The sequence below is a fragment of the Sinocyclocheilus rhinocerous genome, unplaced genomic scaffold, assembly GCF_001515625.1.
Source record: "Sinocyclocheilus rhinocerous isolate Xijiao unplaced genomic scaffold, SAMN03320098_v1.1 scaffold2831, whole genome shotgun sequence".
Classification (NCBI taxonomy): domain Eukaryota; kingdom Metazoa; phylum Chordata; class Actinopteri; order Cypriniformes; family Cyprinidae; genus Sinocyclocheilus; species Sinocyclocheilus rhinocerous.
In genome coordinates, this window is record NW_015659001.1 from 70232 (window position 1) to 91034 (window position 20803).

Here is a 20803-nt window from a genome sequence, read left to right on the forward strand (position 1 = left end):
CTTACATGCATTACACGGGGATGCAGGCAGAAACGTGAATAACAGCATGCGCGCTCACGTCAGGTTGCGTGGTCACGAAAACTTCATGTTTGCACGCGTTTTAAAGCACTGCAGTTTAAAACGACTGATTTTAGGCCGTTGAAACACAAACAGAGCAATATGCGTGTGCTATCTCTGTTTCTGTGTGAGAGGAATGCGTAAGCCAAGCATCAGCTGCTAATAGAGCTCGTGAGCATTTTTGACGCTTTATTGGCTTTGAACGATTGCAAAAACACTTATATGCATCCAAATGCCCGGCTTTGCAAGTAGCCTCATAAACACAGCCATTTAGGTCTTAAGGGAACGTAAACAGTTGCGAGAGAAAGTGCATGTGTAACAGTATATTGGATCCGGACTTCGGTCTTAAAGGGTAAGTTGTCCAATATTCGTTCTGTCTGCCATTCATGTTAATCAAACAATAGTGAGAGAAAATCTCTCACTGCTCTTGACTAAATCACTTTTGTAACTAGAATAAGAAAATAAATAAATAATGATAATTTCTATGGTATGAAAGATTTTAATATCATTAAAACCGTATTAAAAGGAAAAAAAAATTAACTATATCGTGATATATCGTTATTGTGATAAAATTACTCATATCGTGATACAAGATTTTGGTCATATCGCCCACCCCTACTCCTTATTTTGTTCAGAATTTTACTAGTCTGTTTTTACACAACTGCTTTGTGAAACGATCTTTGTTATTGTTGTTGCTTTTCCTGTTCTTATTGTTTGGCTTTTTAAATAGGTGCTAGGGAGCTGGATTATGCAATATCACTCTCTGTCAGCACTTTTCTTTCAGTTGGTGTGAATAGAGAGAGGTGAAAGAGCTGGCTTGTGTTTGGGATGGGGGTGCAGTCAGAAAGATGGTGGAGAGAGGGATATGCATGGCCGGGTCTGGATTGTTGGTTGGCATGGTTTCCACAGGTTTATGGCATAATATTAAGTCCATTCAGAAACCATGTCAAAATGCAGATGCAACATCACCTCATTTGTCTAACCTTGAGCCACTTAGATTCAGTGCATCGACCCCCAGCCAGCCTGTCACATTACCAAATTTGTACCTAACTTCATTTTAAAGGCAGTTTGTGAGCATTCCGGTGTGATTAGTTGTCATTAGCTATGTAGCTTTGCAAATTAAACTCCTCATTATAATTAAAAACACGCAAGGGTCATTTTTGATAAAAAAAAAAAAAAAATCTATGCTATAGAAATTCTGCTTCTCTTGCATGTGGAGTCTGCTCATCAGTTGCCATTATATAATGACAAAAAAACTTCATCTTATAATAAAGACATTTTCCACAAATCAGACGAAGTAACAGAATTAAGCTAGGCCTTTAATGATTTGCTTGATTAAAATACGAAGATAAAGCAAATGTGCTAAAAAAAAATGTGTGTTTAAATGGAATGGACAGGAATATCTAAAAATATTGTCTTGTGCAAAAATATATATATTTTATATTTTGGATTACACATTTATGAATTATATAGACTACCATTTAAAAGTTTGTAAGAAGTCTCTTATGCTCACAAAGGCTTCATTTATTTGATCAAAATACAGTAAATATAAAACGGTAATATTGTGAAAATATTATTACATTTTAAAATAACTATTTGAATAAATGTTCAAATATAATTTATTCCTGTGATGCATATCTGAATTTTCAGCATCATTACTCCAGTGACAGTCTTCAGAAATTATTCTAAAATGATGATTTGCTGCTCAGGGAAACATTTCCTATTATTATCAATGTTGAAAACAGTTGTGCTGCTTCATAGTTTTGTGTATATATATTTTTATATAATTTATAGTGTATATATATTTATATGCTCAATCGACATAATTTGTTGTTAATACCACAGAAAAAGAATTATAAATAAAAAATCTGGCACCAAAAAAATAGTATATTGGGTTTAATTGTAAGTAAATAAATAAGCTGTTTATATGTATTATCTGCTTCCACCAACAATTGTGTTTAATATGTTTTAGGACGGACTCTGTCATGTGACTTATCGGTTTAATAAGCTGCTTAAGTGATTGAAACGGAAACCCCAGGTTTTTAATGCATTACTGTACCTTTACTTTTGTTTGTTTGTTTGTTTTTTCCCCCCAAATGTGGCTTGCGTTGTATTCAACTTACCTTTTCATCGTTTCATGCACTTCCCTGGAAATCAGTCCCATGGCCTTAGCATCATGCTCTACTGTTTACACTGTCTTCACTGAGATACACATTCCTCAGTTATGAACAAAAACAAGTCACTTTTCTTTTGGAATGTTGAGTCACTATCAGAATAAATAGTTTCTCTGGCTGCTTAGTTTTGTGTGTTTGTTTTAGTTTAATAATGCAATGCTAAAAGGTCATGGATGAATTTTTGTCAAGTCACGATTACTGAGTGTTTTTTTTTTTTTTTTTTTTTTTTTTTTTTTTTTTTTTTCAGCAGCAGGAGCGACTAACAGAATAAATAGCGAACTGATCTATTTACTAATATCCCCCAATAATGCATATCTAGAGAGATGGGACTCTCCCACAATGCCATGAATCAGCCAAGACAAACAGAATAGTGCTGTCTCATCATGCACAGAGCGTTTCTCATGTGTCTGAATGGGTGTGGAGCAGATCTGCTGAGATCAACGACCTTTGCATTGAGAAGATTGAATCACATGGAGCAGGGATGGGTCGACTGTTATTTTAAGCTACATTGTATCTTGTTCTTGTGTATTTTGCATTTATTATTTAGTCATCTTTATAATGTTTTTGTAAAATTAGTCACTGTGTTCCACAGAAATTATGGCAGTTCCCTAGGTTTTGATTCCTCTTCAATCACAGTGATTCATGGTGATAGTTGATTCTAATCAGACTGTACTCCATTAATAAAAATGACTACATGGCTTGACTTACAGTCACCATTAAATAGTTTAACAAATGCAGATTGCTTTCCATTGTAGATGTATTTATCCTGAAAAACTACACAACAAAAGCAATGAAGTCACTTTCAAAATAAATGTACTGTATGTCAGTAACTTCCTTCTCAACCAAGTGATGATGTAACTTGCTGGTTTGTGGCAGGTGATATTAGAGGGGCATTATTACCCTAGAGAGCATTTGGACAAAATTTGTATATACCAGTGCAAACAGTTATGAATCATCAGTATTTGTATTGTGACTTTTAAATGCACATTTGCTGTTTTATTTTGTCAACTATGGGTAAAAATAGAAGCACACATTTAAAAAAAAAAAAAATAGAGAAACAAAGTGTGTCATCGAGCAAAAATAGAAATGTGAACAAAGACAAAAGTTGGCGCTTCACGGCTCCAAGCAATAAATAATTTATTATACTCCTGCTCAGTTTTCAGAAGTACAGCAAGCACAGGGGTTTTCTTATGTACTGTAACGATCTCTTTGTGAGGGACCCCTTTCATTAAAATATAAAGGCAACTGTACATGTCTACAGATCCATTTATGCACAATATAAAAAAACATTTATGAATGAATCATGATATTATTTTGAAATGCTGTATCCAAAATACAATATATATATTTTTGTAATTGTACTAAATATTGTTCCACAACAGCTTTACAGAAAATATTTGATGAGAAGATGCTCCTTAAATAAAAAAAAATAAAAAATTTTTTTTTTTTTTTTTAAGTAATTGGTTTGCAAATGTAAAGTGGGATAAATTCCCAATAGTGCTCTCATTGTGTAGGTTGCAATGATGTTGAGGTTTTTGGTCGGGGCCCCGTGTTCAACATTTAGGCTTTAAGATCATCTAACTCTGATCACCGGTCAGCTTTTCTCTATGAAATTCTTTTTTGTGATTAAATTGTTTTTGAAAATGTTGTACTATGAAACACAGTGAACAGCTTTTGTGTAATTCGGCCTATATTAATAAATTGTTCCGTGATGTAACAAATGTGTTCTTTTTGTAGGGAGATTTGGCGAAAAAGAAAATCTACCCAACTTTGTGGTGAGTACTCTGATTTTGCTTTTTAATACTACTATTTACTAGTACAGCACCATTTTAACATTTGGATCTGGTGAGAATTGTAACTTTTTTTTTTTATATATTTTTTTTATGCTGATCAAGGCTGCATTTATTTAATCATTTTGTAAAATAAACAATTTAATATTTATTAATATTGTATTACAATTACAATTATTACTGTTTGTTTAGTTTTTTTTATTTGAATATTTTTTCATTTTTTCAGGGTACTTTGAATAGAAAGTTCAATAGAACAACATTTATTTGAAATCAAAGCCTTTTGTAAAAATAAAAGTTTTTACTGTCAATTGGATCAATTTAGTGTGTTTCTGTTGAATAACAGTATTCATTTCTTTCAGAAAACATTATTGACACCTAAACCTTTGATCGGTATGAAGTATTTCTGTCTGTCTCGTGTAGGTGGTTGTTCAGAGACGGTCTTCTCCCTGAACAGACATATTTTGTGGGTTTTGCACGTTCTGATCTGACCGTGGATGCCATACGCACGGCCTGCATGCCCTACATGAAGGTCACAGCTCAGAGAGTTTCTACATGTGCATTTGTCTATTTACTGCCTATTTACTGTATGTTAAAATGTCTTCTCTTGTTTTCAACTCCATTAAGGTGGCAGATTCTGAGGCAGATCGACTCGCTGCATTCTTCAGCAGAAACTCTTACATCAGCGGGAAGTATGTGGATGAATCCTCTTTCGCTAACCTGAACACTCACCTGCTGTCCCTGCCTGGAGGAGCTGAGGCCAACCGCCTCTTCTACCTGGCCCTGCCGCCCAGCGTCTACCACGACGTCACCAAGAACATCAAGCATCAGTGCATGAGCACCAAGTGAGGAGCAAACGCATGCAGTTGCTTTTAAACTTGCCTCTGTTATTAATTTGAAAACATCACTTTAGAACTAGTAACGAAGAAACGTTGAGTTGCTTCATTAAAAGCTTATTGTATTACTGTATTAAAAGTGGTGTATTATGTATAGTAGAGAATTATGAGAGCGAGATTGACTGAGCGACTGTGATTACCTGCATCTGATACAGCATTCATTCTTCAGCTCAATCTCATACTCACAAATAAAACATTAGTTTGAATGTCCACTGAGGAAAGTGATATATCTTTGTCGTACTATCCTTTCATCTGTTAAGGGTGATTTCCTTTGACAGCGCTGTTAAAAGTAAAAATAATTTCTGTTTCAGTCTTTTTCGATATAAAAGTCTTTACTGCTTCCTCGTAAAAACAGTCTCTTGTTGCCATCTAATTGCAGAACAATGTAACTAAAATCACCATTGTGAACACACATGCACACACTGTTTCCTAACACTAAATACTACTATTATTTATATAAAATATTATTTATTGAATAATTATATTTAATAAACCACAGCCATCATAAAAGTTGCTAGGCAATTTAGTCAAAAGTACAAAGACAGAGCTCTGATATACAGCATTGAATTTACATAAACATGATGAGATTTTGCCCAAACTATTTGCTCTGAAACAAATAATAGATTAATGAGACCAAAGACTGCCCGTTAGATTTACCCAAAACGAAATATATCTAATTTTTAACCACTATAGAGTCATCAGAGCCAGCGGCAGATTCCAGAAGATCTGGCTGAGGTGAGGCGCTCTCGGCGGGTTTGAGCGCTGAAGGACAGCTGACGGCTTGGAGCTCACATCTCCGAAAACGTCGAAGCAAATTTTCAAATAGACATCATCTTTATTAACAAATTGCATATTTGAAGTCCAAACAAGTACATTCTCGCCTAAAAAACTCTTTAAAACTATATTCCGTGACACAAAACAGTATTTTGGCAGTAGGATTTTGGCTTCCGCTATGACACTCGATGTGAGAAATACGCCAACTTCACCATTACAAACGGTGGAACGGCTGTTGAAAGAACTAGCAGAAAGAATTGTTGTATAAATGTGTATATATAAAGCTGAAATAAAATATAAATATTAGATGAAAAACTATTTACTAAAAGTTTCATTGGCAAATATCTGAAATTAAATAATTTTAAAGGGGTCATATGATGCTTTTTTTAAAGACCATTATTTTGTGTATTTGGTGTGACAGAATATATTGACATGCTTTAATGTTCAAAAAACACATCATTTTTACAATACTGTACATTATTGTATGTCCTCTATGCCCCGCCTCTCTCAAACGCTTCTCAAACGCTTCGTCAACAAAGTCCCTCCTTCCGACAAGCGCAATCTGCTCTGATTGGCCAGCCACATACATATACATACACACATAAACATATACACACACATATACACATACACACATATATATATATATGTGTTTGTTTGTTTGTTTGTTTGTTTGTGAAATGGCACAGTTTTATAAATATCTGAAAGTACACTCTTAACATCAGTCAGTCAAGCATTATAATATGGTGATCCAAATAAAGTGCTTTTGCTTTCGCACTGAAACACACAGCGTCTCCCTGACATTCTGCATCAACACTAACTGCTTTACTGAAACCACGCCTTCTTTCTTTGCGTGCACATTTGGGCTGCATTATTCTAATATTTCCACATAGTGAGGTAGATATGTGGGGGCGTGTTAGAACGAGCCGTTTTAGGGGGGCGTGGCAGAGTCTTAACTTTGATAAAGAATATCTCTTTGGTTTTGAGACTTTAGTCTTTGCAACTTCAGGAATCTTATCTATGCACAATCAGCTTGTAACACTCCAAAGAGAAAGGAAAACTTGAAATCGCATCATATGACCCCTTTAAGTACTAAAATTACTAAAACTAATAAAAAATAATTTAAAGCTGAATATAAATATTTAAACCAAAACGTAGTAAAAAAAAAAAAAAACACTTAGGGCCAGATTTACTGAATAGGGCGATTTAGCACGAGAGCGCAATTTCAAAACGGCGCAGATGGTGTGGACATTTCTGCAGGTGATTTACTGACAACGCGCAAATTAAAGAACACCAACGCAACATCTCAGTTTCATAATGACCAACACAATCTACCAAGCGCAGCGCAAATTAGCGTAAGGATATGTTCGGATTTGGATAATTTGTTCTTCTGGCATTCCAAATAAATTAAAACGTGTGGAAAAAATGCTCTCCCTTCTACCACGTGCCCTCTGTTCTCTGCGGTGCCTCCTCCTAGCAACAACAAATGCAGCCATTTCAAGCGCAAAATAGTTTAAAACATGCTTTTTTGGGGGGCGTAAAATAATGGCGCAAATACCAGAATTTTGCAAACGTTAGTAAATTGCGTTGCCTGATTCATTTTAATACTCTCCTCCCGTAAATTTTGTGTCTGAAAGGGAAACTCCTACAAATGCATATTCAATAAGGTCAGGCACAAAAAATAACTGTCCACGCCTTTTCAGTGCTAATTTTAGCGCGTTTTTAGTAAAAACTGACAGTACTATTTTAACGCCAAAAGATGGTTTGCGCTGGTGCAAGCTGTTAGTAAATCTGTCCCCATATTGCTAAAACTTGAAAACTGAAAATTTAAAAATAACAGCTAATTCAAAATGTTAATAAATAATCTAATAGTATATTAATAATTCTAAAATACCGCTGGCGAGATACGAGGTGTAGTTTCTATTCAATTTTCAGATTGTCGGTGTATATGAGTTTGCCCTAGCAAAGGCATTTTTCAAGTGCAGCATATTTCTTGTGTTTGTATGTTTGGTAGAGGCTGGAACAGGATAATCGTGGAGAAGCCTTTTGGACGTGACCTGCAGAGCTCAGAGGAGTTAACCAGTCATCTCTCTTCTCTCTTCACTGAGGACCAGATTTACCGTATAGACCATTACCTAGGCAAAGAGATGGTCCAGAACCTCATGGTTCTCAGGTGCAGCTCTTTCCCTTTTTCATCCCTGTCTGCCTGCTCCTTTCACTGGCTGTCACACACAGTTGTCATTTATACATAATTAAGGGTTAAACTCCACCAGGAATCTCTTCATCTGTATCTGTCTCATTAGTCACAGTTTTCTTTCCTATTTTCTCTACAGGTTTGGAAACCGGATATTTGGCCCCATATGGAACCGGGACAGTGTGGCATGTGTGGTTCTGACCTTCAAAGAGCCGTTTGGTACCCAGGGTCGGGGGGGATATTTTGACAATTTTGGTATCATTCGGTTAGTTTTCTTGCTTTGAGATGATTTTTGCATCTGTGACACTAAGATCTTTAATTGCATGTTATGAAATTATATTCTATATTATATTCTAATTATACTGAACCTGTTTGTTTCATTCAACCTGTATGATTTTCTTCTGTGGAACACAAAATGTTTGATGCCTGCACAAAATGTTCCATACAATGAAAGTACATTGTGTGACGCACCATAAAAGTAGTCCCTAAAAAGAAAATGCAAATAAAACTGCATAATTTCAAAGAGAAATAAAACAAGTGTGTAAAAATACATTGCACTTTCTGTGCATGAGGATTCCCTTCAAAGGCTGCGAGGATTTTGAAATTCTAATCAAGCATGATTTATAAATGAATGTATTCCTCTCTTTTCTGTCTCCAGTGATGTGATGCAGAACCACCTGCTGCAGATGCTCTGTCTGGTTGCCATGGAGAAGCCTGCATCCACCAGCTCTGATGATGTTAGAGATGAGAAGGTAACGAGCCGGTCAGCCAATGAGCTGTGCACAGCCGTCCCCTGCAGCACTCTTTTCTGGCACTTATCTGAATGATCCTGAATTTAGCATTGAGGAGCAAATATATCAAATTTATTCATCCATCACCACTGTCTTACAGTTAACCATTAGCATAAAAGGTTGGCGGAGTGTAGCATGTATAAATTAAGGTGTTGGCTCCGACATTACGCTTCAGGGTAGTGTTCATTTCTGGTTTGTACTACAGAATAATTGATTTTAAATGTACATTATGGTGATTATGTGAAGTACCCAAGGGGTCAGGGTGTGTTTATTTAAAAAAAAAAGTTTTTTTTTTTTTCTTTGTTTAAAGACTTTTAACAATGTGAAGTAGGTTTGTGCTTTTCCTTGTCCTTGTTTATTTTTTCTTTTGCTTTGAACTGATTTTGTTTATTTTATTTTTATTTATTTTTTTTTTGTTTTTGTTTATTATAATTTTGTACAGTTTTTTTTGTTTGTTTTGTTTAAGGACTTTTTAACAGTGTGAAGTGGAGTTGTGCTTTTACCTGTCCCTGTTTAATTATTTTTTTGTACTGATTTTTATTTTATTTATTTTTTATTTTTTGCATTTTGTACTGTTTTGTTTGTTTTTGTTCTTGAAAGCTTTTAACAGTGTGAAGTAGTCCCAAACAAATAGGGATTTGTTTATTAATTTTTTAGATTTTTTTTGAAGACTTCTGTGTGAACGATGAAGTAGACTTGTACTTTCACTGTTTGTTTTTTTTTTGTTTGTTTTTGTTTATAATTTTGTACAGTTTTTTGTTGTTGTTTTGTTTAAGGACTTTTTAACAGTGTGAAGTGGAGTTGTGCTTTTACCTGTCCCTGTTTAATTATTTTTTGTACTGATTTTTATTTTATTTATTTTTTATTTTTTGCATTTTGTACTGTTTTGTTTGTTTTTGTTCTTGAAAGCTTTTAACAGTGTGAAGTAGTCCCAAACAAATAGGGATTTGTTTATTAATTTTTTAGATTTTTTTTGAAGACTTCTGTGTGAACGATGAAGTAGACTTGTACTTTCACTGTAATGGTTTATTTGTTTTGTACTGATTTTTTCAGTTAATTTTTTTGTTCTGTTTTTGTACTGTTTTTAAAGGATTTTAACCGTGTGGTGTCTGTCCCTGTTTGTTTTTTTTTCTTCTTGTTTTGTACTGATTTTTTTAATGTTTATTTACTTTTATTTTATTTTGCAATGCTTTTATTTTGTTTTGTTTTGTTTTTGAATGCTTTTAACAGTGTGAAGTAGACTTATTTTTTCCCTGTTTGTTTATTTTGTAAAGTTTTTTTTTTTATTTTTTATTTTTTTTAGATTTGTGTTTTTTCTTTTCCTGGTTGTGTATTTATGCATTTTTAACTTTTGTTTTAAGACTTTTCACAGGACAAAGTAGACAGTTTTTTTAAATTTTATTTATTTGTGTGTGTGTGTGTGTGTTCAATCACAGCTTAGCTTATTGGTTAAAAGCCAGAAATGAGTGCTCATGATGCATCCAAGTGAAGTGCTTTTGCTGAGATAAATGGGAATTATCCTGGATAGCTGTCTACAGGTATTATAGGTCTCCTTTATAATACCCGTTTTTTTTTTCGCTCTCTGTGTCCCTCTACAGGTGAAGGTGCTGAAATGCATTGAGCCGGTCTCTCTCTCAGATGTGGTCTTGGGTCAGTATGTGGGAGATCCCGATGGAGAAGGAGAGGCTAAACTGGGTTATCTAGATGACAAAACTGTCCCTGAAGGCTCCACTCAGGCTACATTTGCCACAGCAGTGCTTTATGTAAAGAACGAACGTTGGGATGGTAAGTGATTGCTAATTAGCTAATATTTACAGTCTGGCCAAACGTATAAAGTTTTGACCTTAAATGAGAAGCTTTACAAACCCTTTGTTCTTGAAATTGAAATAGTTTTGTGGCTTAAAATGCAAAATTAAATTTTAGCACATACGCTACTGTTCAGAAGTTTATAGTTGGATTTTTAAAAATGTTTTTAAAAGACGTCTCTTGCTCATCCTTTGTGATAAAAATACAGTAAAAACAGCAACATTGTGAAATGTTAATATAATTTAAAATAGCTGTTTTCTGTTTTAATACATTTTTAAAATGTATTAATGTCTGTGATGGTAAATCTGAATTTTCAGCATCGTTACTCCAGTCTTCAGTGTCACATGATCCTTCAGAAATCAGTCTAATATGATAATATACAGAAAGAACAGCATTTATTGTAAATAAATAAATTTTATTTTGTCAATTCATTATTTTGATCAATTTAATGCTTCCTTGCTGAATAGAAGCATTAATTTCTTTCAGTAACGGCAAAAGAACATTTTACTGACTCAAAACTGAACAGCAGTATATACCTGACAGTCTTTCTCTTCCTGAATGTGTTGATATTTTATTAAACAATTTGATTACCCCGTCTCTCTCTCCAGGAGTTCCCTTCGTCCTCAGGTGTGGAAAGGCTCTGAATGAGAGGAAGGCAGAGGTGAGGCTGCAGTTCACAGACGTTCCTGGAGACATCTTTAACTCTCAGTGCAGGAGGAATGAGTTGGTGGTGCGTGTGCAGCCCAACGAGGCCATCTATGCCAAGATGATGAGCAAGAAACCCGGAGTCTATTTCAGCCCTGAGGAGACCGAGCTGGACCTGACCTACCACAGCAGATACAGGGTAAAACACACAGCTTTCATTCATTCACACTCTGTTTCTTTTGTCCTAGTTGGCAACTTTGACTAATAATATGTGGGAAATAAGAAATCTTTATTAAAGTTACTTCCTTTTCTCTTTATAAATGTGCTTTTCTCTGTTCTTAAAGGACGTTAAGCTGCCCGATGCCTACGAACGTCTGATTCTGGACGTCTTTTGTGGCAGCCAAATGCATTTTGTACGAAGGTGCGTTTCTTACTGTGATCTCTACAGTAATGTAAATGTAATACGTTGTTGTAATAATCCTGAAACAACCATTTCTGAATTTGACTTATTTTATCAAAGTGATGAGTTGAGGGAAGCCTGGAGAATCTTCACTCCTCTTCTTCATCAGATAGAGAAGGAGAAGACGCCACCTGTCAAATACAAATACGGAAGGTAAAACATGCTTTTTTAAAAGTTTTTTTTTTTTTTAATGAAGTGATGTGTAATATCTCTCACATTTTCTCTGGCTCTCTCATAGCCGTGGTCCTGCAGAGGCTGATGAGCTGGTACAGAAGGTGGGCTTCCGCTACGAGGGTACGTACAAATGGGTGAACCCACACAAACTGTGAAAGAAGAGGATGACAGAAATGAGGAGCTTGAAGGCTTTTTAAAAAATCAGCCCAAGATGAATGCCTGAAATAAAAGAGAGAAAAGGGCACTTAAGTATTTGAAGATGCACTCTGCATTTAAAGAAGGACCAACAAGATTAGCAAACATTTTTTTCCTTTTTTTTTTGGATGTTGTTAATTATAACCAGCTCAATATGATATATAATGCTTTATAGGACATTTCTCATTATTTTGTTCTATATTGCATTGGACAGAACAACATTTACAATTTTTTGGTTATGCACTTGAGCATCATTATGATATTCATACAAATTTTATACTGTGCTGTCATTCCCTTTGTTTTTTATTCTTAAAGAAAAGCACAGCTTCTGTTGTGCATTCCTCTTTCCACAAGCAAAAGTCTTAACGTTAAATGCTGCTCACATTTCAGAAGTGGTATAAAAGTATTTTGTTGCATTTTTTTGTTTTTTTTTGTAGCAAGCTTGTATAAATCTAAAATGAAATGCTATAATTAGACCACACAAAAGAAAGATTCCAGAAACCTACAGGGATTAGGATTGCAATGCATGTATGTCTATGACATTTTACCATGTCTTAAGGTTTCAATTGGCTTAATGAGCCACGGATTTGTTTAGTCTTATTAAAGCAGATGTATTACATTCCACATCTCTCTGAACATTTTTTTAATATATGAGATTTAATGTTTGTTGCCTCATTTGGGTATGGTCTCTTTCTGCTCGCTATTGCTTTTGGTTTCAGCACTATATACACATTGAACCAGTGTCTATAAACAACTTTGTTAGTCAATGTATTGTGAGGGTGAGTTTTTGACAGCACTGAATTTCAACATCCTGACAGGGTGCCTATAACAACCGATTTATTTATCAGTAGATTTTGGGAATAACTGCTTGTCTGGCTTTTGTAATGCATTTTTAATTTCTGGTTTCTTTTTTTTTTTTTTTGGCTGCTTCAACATATATATTTAACTTTTCTGTAAAAGTTCTGCCCAGTGTTTTCTATTTTATTATAATAGACAATTACTTTTACAATAAAGCATAGTTAAGATACCTCACATGTGTCTCATTGCTTTTTTTCATCTGGGCCTTTCATGTTCCCTTAATATCTTTGGCTTGTTTCAGTACAGCCAATATTGCAATAAAATGACTGAGCGAGTAGTCTTTGTCCAGGCCTGGAAAAGTCATGGGGATTTCTGTTTTGAATGTAAATTTCTCTGACACTCCGTCAGTTTGTTTGTTTGTTTATAGAGACTTTAGTACAGTTGTTTAAATTAGTGCTGTCAAACGTTTTTGAAAATAAACGTTTTTGTTTACGTAATATATGTATGTGTACTGTGTATATTTATTATGTATATATAAATACACACACATACAGTATATATTTTGAAAATATTTACATGTAGGCCTATATATATTTATATTCTTATATTTTATATTATATATAAATATATTTAATATATAGACATAACATATTTTTCTTAAATATACACATGCATGTGTTTGTATTTATATATACATAATAAACATACACAGTATACACATTATGCAAACAATAACTTTTATTTTGGATGCGATTAATCGCGATTAATCGTTCGACAGCACTAGTTTAAATAAATGTTATCTGTCATGCACATGGAAATCCTATCACTGCAATTTCAATAAAAGGATTTAAAAACGCTTATGTAGTAAACATGAAAGACTGGAAGAGTAGTGGAAATTATTTTCAGAAAAAAAAAACAGTAGGAGCTTTGATATCCATCAAGCTTTAATAAAATTAAATTTATAAAAACAGAATAAAGGCCCGTAGGTATTAATAGTTTTACTCTGATTTTCAATCATAAATATGATTTACAATGTAAATAACTTATTAAAAACAAATAACCCAGAATGTAAATCTTTTATAAACCCTGGTTTCGTGGCTTTTTTCAAGGACTTTTATTATCGTTATCGCCGGAAGGACTTCACTATCCGAGCATCCGCCTTCCGGTCATGGGCAACATGGTTGTAGTGGTGTAGCCGTGTTCATCTGCCTGCTTATTCGATTCTATAGAAAAATCTTTGTTTATTTGACAGCTTTATTGATATCGTATAATATATTTATCAAGCAATCCGGAAGGCAAAATGAATATACGCAACGCACGGGTGAGAAATTAAGTTAAATTAGTGCAGTGGCTGTGTCTCAAAACCCATTTAGGCATCATTGACGCGTTCCGTACGATGAGGCACTGAATGTATTAAATATTATTTGTCTTTTTATTATATCTACGTTTTGCTTGACTCATACACGCTCTGCAGTTTAATAGTTTTTAAAGGGACCGTGTTCTGTAACGTTGCTTTTGTGGAAAAGTATGTAATGAATTAGATTGAATAGCTGTCAGCTGTTAAATTTAAGTACACAATTAGATAATACCAATTTAGGTCAACCAATTACCAAGCAGTGCTTAATTTTGTTCAGTCTGTGGTGTAAAAAGTTCGCATTAGCAATTAAAGAAAAAACACTTAAGCAAAACATGGTTAGGTCATAGTGTCTGAATAATTTTTGATCCCACATTTTACTTGTAGTCCACTGTATGAAGAATTTGAGTATAATATGTCACAGTTCACTTTATTTTGCTATCCTCACTTACATAAATGAACTATATATATATATATATCAAACATCTGGTGTCTAAATCATTTTTTGTTTTACTCTGTCTTTTCTCTAAAGTACACTTACGTCAGTCAAGCACCAAAACAGTCATAGTTTAGTTATACATGACTATTTTCCAGCTTCTCTCTGAATATTAGAATTAGTTTTGGCTAATGTACTTAATGTGAATGATTCAGTATTACTGCAGGTGGCAGGTAGAGAACAGCTTGACTCAATTATTTTCTCTTTTCATGTTTCCAGCCAGAGGATCTGATGAACATGCAGCACTGCAACCTGCTGTGTCTTCCAGAGAACTATCAGATGAAGTACTACTTCTATCACGGCCTGTCCTGGCCGCAGGTCTGAGACTGACACTGATCTTTATATAATCACTTATTATCATATGCTTAACTGCTTTACTGAACAGCTGTGTTTGTTTTCCAGCTGTCATACATAGCAGAGGATGAGAATGGGAAGATAGTGGGATATGTTTTGGCTAAAATGTAAGTTTCGTTTTTCTTTATTGCTTTCATGTGTGAAATGTCCATAAAAGCTCCAAGTTGTTAAAGGTGTAATAGGTGATTGTCTTCAGAAACATTTTTTGTTATGCTGGTTGAAAGTCTCTTCACATCCCGATAGCAATCATTAAGTTAAGTGGTCTAAATGTATTCATCTGTATTTATATATTCTGTGGAAGGCGTAGGACCAAGAAATGTTCGTCCAATCAAAACGCTCGGTCCGAGCGTTTTAATATGCTTTCCTACCTGCCTGTCAACGTATGTATTATCATACCTCTGCGCACCGGGTTCGCGCAGACAGGATACGTCATGAGCGCGTTCACGCACGCTGTGCAGACAGAGCGAGGATGGCAGGCAAACATCAACAACCCGATCTTCCTTCCTGGTATTGTAGTACTTTTAAAGTTTTCTCACCGGTGAATGACGCATGATGTAGCCCAGCGATTAATCCAGTCCTCGCGCCCCCCGCTCTGCATATTTTGAATGTCTCGCTTAGTTAACACACCCGATTCAGATAACCAGCTCGTTAGAAGTGAGCTACGTGCATGAACTGTGTTCCGATCGATATGATCCCTACACAGTGTTCATTGCTCCCTCCTCCCTGAGCAGGGGAAATACGTTGATGTTTACTTCACTTCGGAACATGGGCTGGAATTGGGAACCTGATGTAGCCTATTGTAGTAATGTTGTCTCTGGTACTCTGGTCTGTGAGTGAGCGTATATGCATTCAGGGGGCGTGGCTTTGGACGGCGATTGCAGGGAGGGTGGGACATTCGCTTTCAGTGCTATCAGGCTAAAGTTAGCATTTTCCAAGATCTCCTATTGCGCCTTTAAGTTAAAGGGATAAACCACCCAAAATTGAGAATGGTCATAAGTTACTCACCCTCATGTTGTTCCAAACCTTACTTTCTGCTGTGGGACTTAAAGAAGATTTGTTGGTGACCAAACAGTTTCAGTTTCCATTGACTTCCATTGTATGGACAAAAAATACACTGGAAGTCAATGGAAACCCAAACCGTTTGGTCACCAACATTCTTCAAAAGATCTTATTTTATGTTCTACAGGTAAAAAAAAAAAGTCATGCAGGTTTGGAATGACATGAGGGTGAGCAAATGATGACAGAATTCTCATTTTTGGGCGAACTGTCCCTTTAAGAAAGGTTATTTTTCAAATAATTATAATTAATGTAATAATCAATTAATTATGTAATATTCATAACTTTTATTATGAAATAATACATTTTATTTAAATAAAATTATAAGTTTTATTTTATGTAAACTGCATATTTTAAATTTTAAAGGGAGGAGGATCCTGACGATGTGCCTCATGGACACATTACATCACTGGTTAGTGTTTTTACTCTGAAAACATTTGCTGTTCTTTCTCATCATTTGTGCTGATGTCGTCTTTCATCCTGTCTGCATGTGTATAACTAAATGCACTGCTGTGTGTTAATACAGGCAGTTAAACGCTCTCACAGGCGTCTTGGACTGGCTCAAAAACTGATGGATCAAGCCAGCAGAGCCATGATTGAGAACTTCAATGCCAAATATGTCTCTTTACATGTTAGGAAGAGGTAGTATATACAATCTGTATCGTCATATCAGGCCTGAGAGATTTTCCTGACTGTGTTTGTTTGTATTTCAGTAACCGCGCCGCTCTTCACTTGTACTCAAACACACTTAAGTTTCAGTGAGTAGCCTATCACTTCTTTTTTTCCCAGTTCTATTATATTGTATTGTGAAAGAATATGGACTGTCAGTCAATTAAAACTAAATGAATGAATTACAAATGTAATCTCATAAAATGCTAGATGGAGTGTAACACAATGAAATAACTGCAGGTGTCTCTTAACTTTCACAAGATGTGAGACGTTAGTGTTTTTAAATGGAAAACAATTAAAACAGTGCAGAGGGATGAAGAAGACATTGTGTTAATGACCCTTCAGAAGTAGTTCACCTTTAAAAACATCAGTATAATTAAATGCATGATTAACTGTTAATTGTACTAAATTAGTGTTAAATTGACAGCACTAGAATAAACTTATTTTCAAAAACAGCTCAGTTTTAACCACCATTTATAACTGTGTATGAATATGTATCATGATAAATTGGAGAAGACATTAAGTTGTAGTGTTCTTTTCTTTATGTTGTGATATTGCATTGCATTGCATTACATTCATACCAAATGTTTCCTGACGCTGTGTTGCAGGATTAGTGAAGTGGAGCCCAAATATTATGCTGATGGAGAAGATGCTTATGCCATGAAGAGGAATCTCACACAGATGGCAGATGAGGTATGTGGTGTTGCAATTACACATCATTATTAACTCCTCAAATGAAGATGAATAAACTATTTTCCAAATTGTAACCTGAACATCTACACCCACTGAACATATGTGGAAGAATAACACAGGCAAAATCGTTTTTTAATCTTCGGTGAATTAAACCACAAATATTCAATTTGCCTCCTCACAGATTTTCCAACTGTTTGATTAGGACTCTTAACAGTAGTCATAATATGTCTATGCTGAACTCAGAAAGAGGCTTGTGCCAACTTGGAGTTGTGAGCCAAGTGGTTTTTGAATTCCTAATTAAAAATATGTATTTATCTTCGATGATTACTGCCCAAGTATTGTAGGTAGAAAAGTGTTAGTAACAGAAATCACACATTCACACGTCTAAATTTGGGCAGTGCAATTGAGTCGCACCTTCCGCAGATTTTAAATAAAATTAGAGAGGGCTAAATTGGGTTCACCTTCAAAAACTAAGATGCTACTGGTAGCTTTTTTTTTTATTTTGATCCATTTTCTGTATTGTCATATACAGAATCTCATTGTGATTCATTGTCACCAATTAGCAAGTTTACTTGCCCAAAAACACATTACACTTACCAGTTTGCTTCCTTAGTCAGTGGCGAATGCTGGTAGAGCTATTTATTTTTACAAAAAAAAATCACCACTGTGCAAAACACTTAACTTTTCCTGATGTGCAGTTGCAGAAACCAGGTGTTCGTCTGTGGGGCTCAGAGGCTTCACCATCTCAGGACACATCTGTTACTGGCCTGGTAGAGAAGCTGACGGTGCAGGATGGAGAGAAGGAGGGAGATGGAGACAGCGGAGGAGAGAGTAAAGAAATGAGTGAGGTCAGCGAGGCCACAGAGAGCACAGACGTCAAAGACTCCTCATCAGACTCTTAACTCACATCTCCGTGTGTTCACACCCATCATATAGGTTTCAAATCGGTTTACAGTGTTTATATGCTCTGATGGTTTTATTTTCAGAATACAGAAGAGTGACCTTGTAAAAGCGGTTCACAACTATGAAATTATTTGTGAGGAGATTTGTCAATAAAATTGAAGAGTAAAAATCGGTTGTGTCATTATCTTGCCAAAAACAAACAAACAACATTTTTTTGTTGTTGTTAATTACTGTGAAATGTATGGCTAAGAATAGGTAGTTAGTTTAAACCTTTTTTTTTTTTTTTTTTTTCCTCGACATTTCTGTCTTAAAAGTTATTGAGAATGAATGACCCATATTTTACTTCTGTAATCTGAGGAGCTAGTAAAAACAGATTTGACGAAAATGTGTAGTGTAGAATGAGTCTTATCGATATTTTTCCTTTGAAGAAAAATCTGTGAAAATACGTTTTGTCAGAGATTAGTGTTATGCCAACATAGAGATTACCTTGAATGCAAACAGACTAAAAGCCAAAAAAACCAAACTGATTTTATTGCTGCGGCGCCTTTAAGACTTTACCGCGCTTAGCCGCGCTCATACTTGAACTCGTCTTTTCTGTCAACTTAAATATGCATTTAAAATGTTCCATTCTTCAGCGTCTTTACAAGATACATTACATTGCGATATATTAATAAAACAATCTTCCATGAAATGTGTCGCATAAACTGTTAAAGCCACACTGACATAAACAGGGACCTTGTTAAAAATGAACGCATTTTTTGGGATCCCTCAGTAGGATGTGCAGAGCGACAGATGAGAGGCTTACCAACAGCCGGAGACGGCACAAGGTTTGGCAAACGTTTCCTCATTTTTCTCACTTCTGGTGTTTGTGAAGAATAGCATATATATCCCACTTCATCTTTATCACTGTGACTGGGTTCGCCCAAGTTATTGACTACTAAATACAGGCCTTGCTAAAACGTGGGAGGCGCCCACTGTATATGTGGGTATTGTGGGTGGTTAAATAATGTTACAGACAGGCTCATTGCTGTCAAACTAACATCTTGTTCATGTCTAATCTACCTGGATAATATAGGCTACTTTTAAATAGGGCGAGATTTCACTGTGGTCCGGCAAAAGGCAGTAAAGTTATAATATTGGCAATTCATTTTGCATAATCATATTAGTGCTGGGCGTCTTCAACAATTCACATGTCATGGGCCCTTTGGTGGATATAGATTTGAAAGTCTTTTATTGTTCAAAACTGTGAGAATTGTAAGCCTGGCTTACATGCTTTTAGTGGGCCCACCCATAGGAGGAAATCCGGATAGGATTGTCCTATCTGAGGGTTGTCCCCCCTAAAAAATTTGATTAAAAACCAAGTTGTGGATTGTAAATAACAATGCTTTATACTTTAAATAATTGTGTAAGTAGTAAAGCAACGCAAACGGGGCAAAAATGCGTTTTAAGTTTAGAAACATTTTGAGTCTCACCCTCCCTTGCCTCACAGTGCTTTGGTCCGACTCCAAATAACTGCTTTCCTCTTTTACATCACCTACACACACACACACACACACACACACAGGTCCGGTGAGAGAGAACAAAGTCAATAGTTGTGGAACTCCAGTAAGTAAGGCTGTCAAGGCTAATTTATTCACTTAAACATCGGATGAAGTGATTATTTTCTCTTTAATACAGATGATGCCAATGTATTTTTTTATAAGTTCGCTATGTTAGCAATAATAACGTTACCTGCTTGACGACAGGGTTGCCAGGTTTCACACAACAAAACCCAATTGCTACTCAAAACTAGTCCAAACTAACCGGCATTTCGAGGGGGTCCCCTGGTAAAATTAGCATTCCAGGGGATAAATATCACATTATTGGTGTTGCTTCACGGACATGAAAAACAACCAGCGGCGACAGTGATAAAGTAGCCCAATTCCATGGGAAAACCGTGGACTTGGCAACACTGTGACAGATAGTAATGTCTACAACGGACACGAGCGCTGTCTCGGTGCAACCACAACAGCTTGAAGTTGTCTAATGTGGCACGGTCTCCCTGCTGCACTAATAGTAGTAAGGCTTTCCTCTGTGTATACATATACTTACAAGTACAATTTTAGCTGTATTATGTGTCCCCTTCAAAAATTGCTCTTGAGAAATTTTATGTTTAATGTCCCCCCCAAATGTTAGACTAAATCTACGCCCCTGGGCCTACCATACTGTGTTTATAACGTTTGAATTGTAAAGCTTTTAAATAATCATAATTAAACATATGTTCATTACAGTTTAATTTTACTCAATACATTTTAATGTCTGATGGACAATGACACATATAGCTAAACTTTAGCTTCTTAACTGTAGCTTTGGTTAAAATTAAGGTATACTTATTTTTTGTTTAATGCATATGATTTTTTTTCCACAAATTAGTTTTAGAGCAAACATTAATTGGCTGACCCCTGTGTAGGAAGAATAATTCTCAACTGTGTTTACAAAGTGAAAGTGATGTGACATGTGGCCAAGTATGGTTACCCATACTAGGAAT

At 35.4% G+C, this 20803-nt stretch overlaps 2 protein-coding genes across 10 annotated transcripts in view; both read left to right on the forward strand.

The window, feature by feature from the left end:
* The window catches only part of LOC107723128 (glucose-6-phosphate 1-dehydrogenase), an 18420-nt gene extending 5292 nt beyond the window's left edge, over nt 1-13128 (forward strand). For all 8 annotated transcript variants that reach the window (XM_016531650.1, XM_016531649.1, XM_016531653.1 and 5 more), the window contains 11 exons: nt 3969-4006; nt 4442-4550; nt 4646-4863; nt 7703-7861; nt 8022-8147; nt 8541-8634; nt 10272-10458; nt 11088-11323; nt 11469-11545; nt 11645-11737; nt 11823-13128. In XM_016531650.1, coding sequence (XP_016387136.1) covers nt 3969-4006; nt 4442-4550; nt 4646-4863; nt 7703-7861; nt 8022-8147; nt 8541-8634; nt 10272-10458; nt 11088-11323; nt 11469-11545; nt 11645-11737; nt 11823-11913 — 1428 coding nt within the window. In that variant the 3' untranslated portion in view covers nt 11914-13128. The remainder of the gene's footprint in view (nt 1-3968; nt 4007-4441; nt 4551-4645; nt 4864-7702; nt 7862-8021; nt 8148-8540; nt 8635-10271; nt 10459-11087; nt 11324-11468; nt 11546-11644; nt 11738-11822) is intronic.
* Nucleotides 13129-13876: 748 nt separating this feature from the next.
* On the forward strand, nt 13877-18443 carry LOC107723122 (N-alpha-acetyltransferase 10-like). 2 transcript variants are annotated; one of them, XM_016531636.1, is made up of 8 exons: nt 13877-14072; nt 14821-14919; nt 15004-15062; nt 16378-16423; nt 16538-16653; nt 16725-16769; nt 17289-17373; nt 18072-18443. In XM_016531636.1, exons 1-8 carry the CDS (start codon nt 14052-14054, stop codon nt 18273-18275), a joined length of 675 nt encoding a protein of 224 aa, XP_016387122.1. In that variant the 5' UTR covers nt 13877-14051; the 3' UTR covers nt 18276-18443. The 2 variants fall into 2 exon arrangements, with proteins under 2 accessions (XP_016387122.1, XP_016387123.1); XM_016531637.1 differs by lacking the exon at nt 13877-14072 and adding an exon at nt 14477-14498.
* The last annotated feature ends 2360 nt before the right edge of the window (nt 18444-20803 follow it).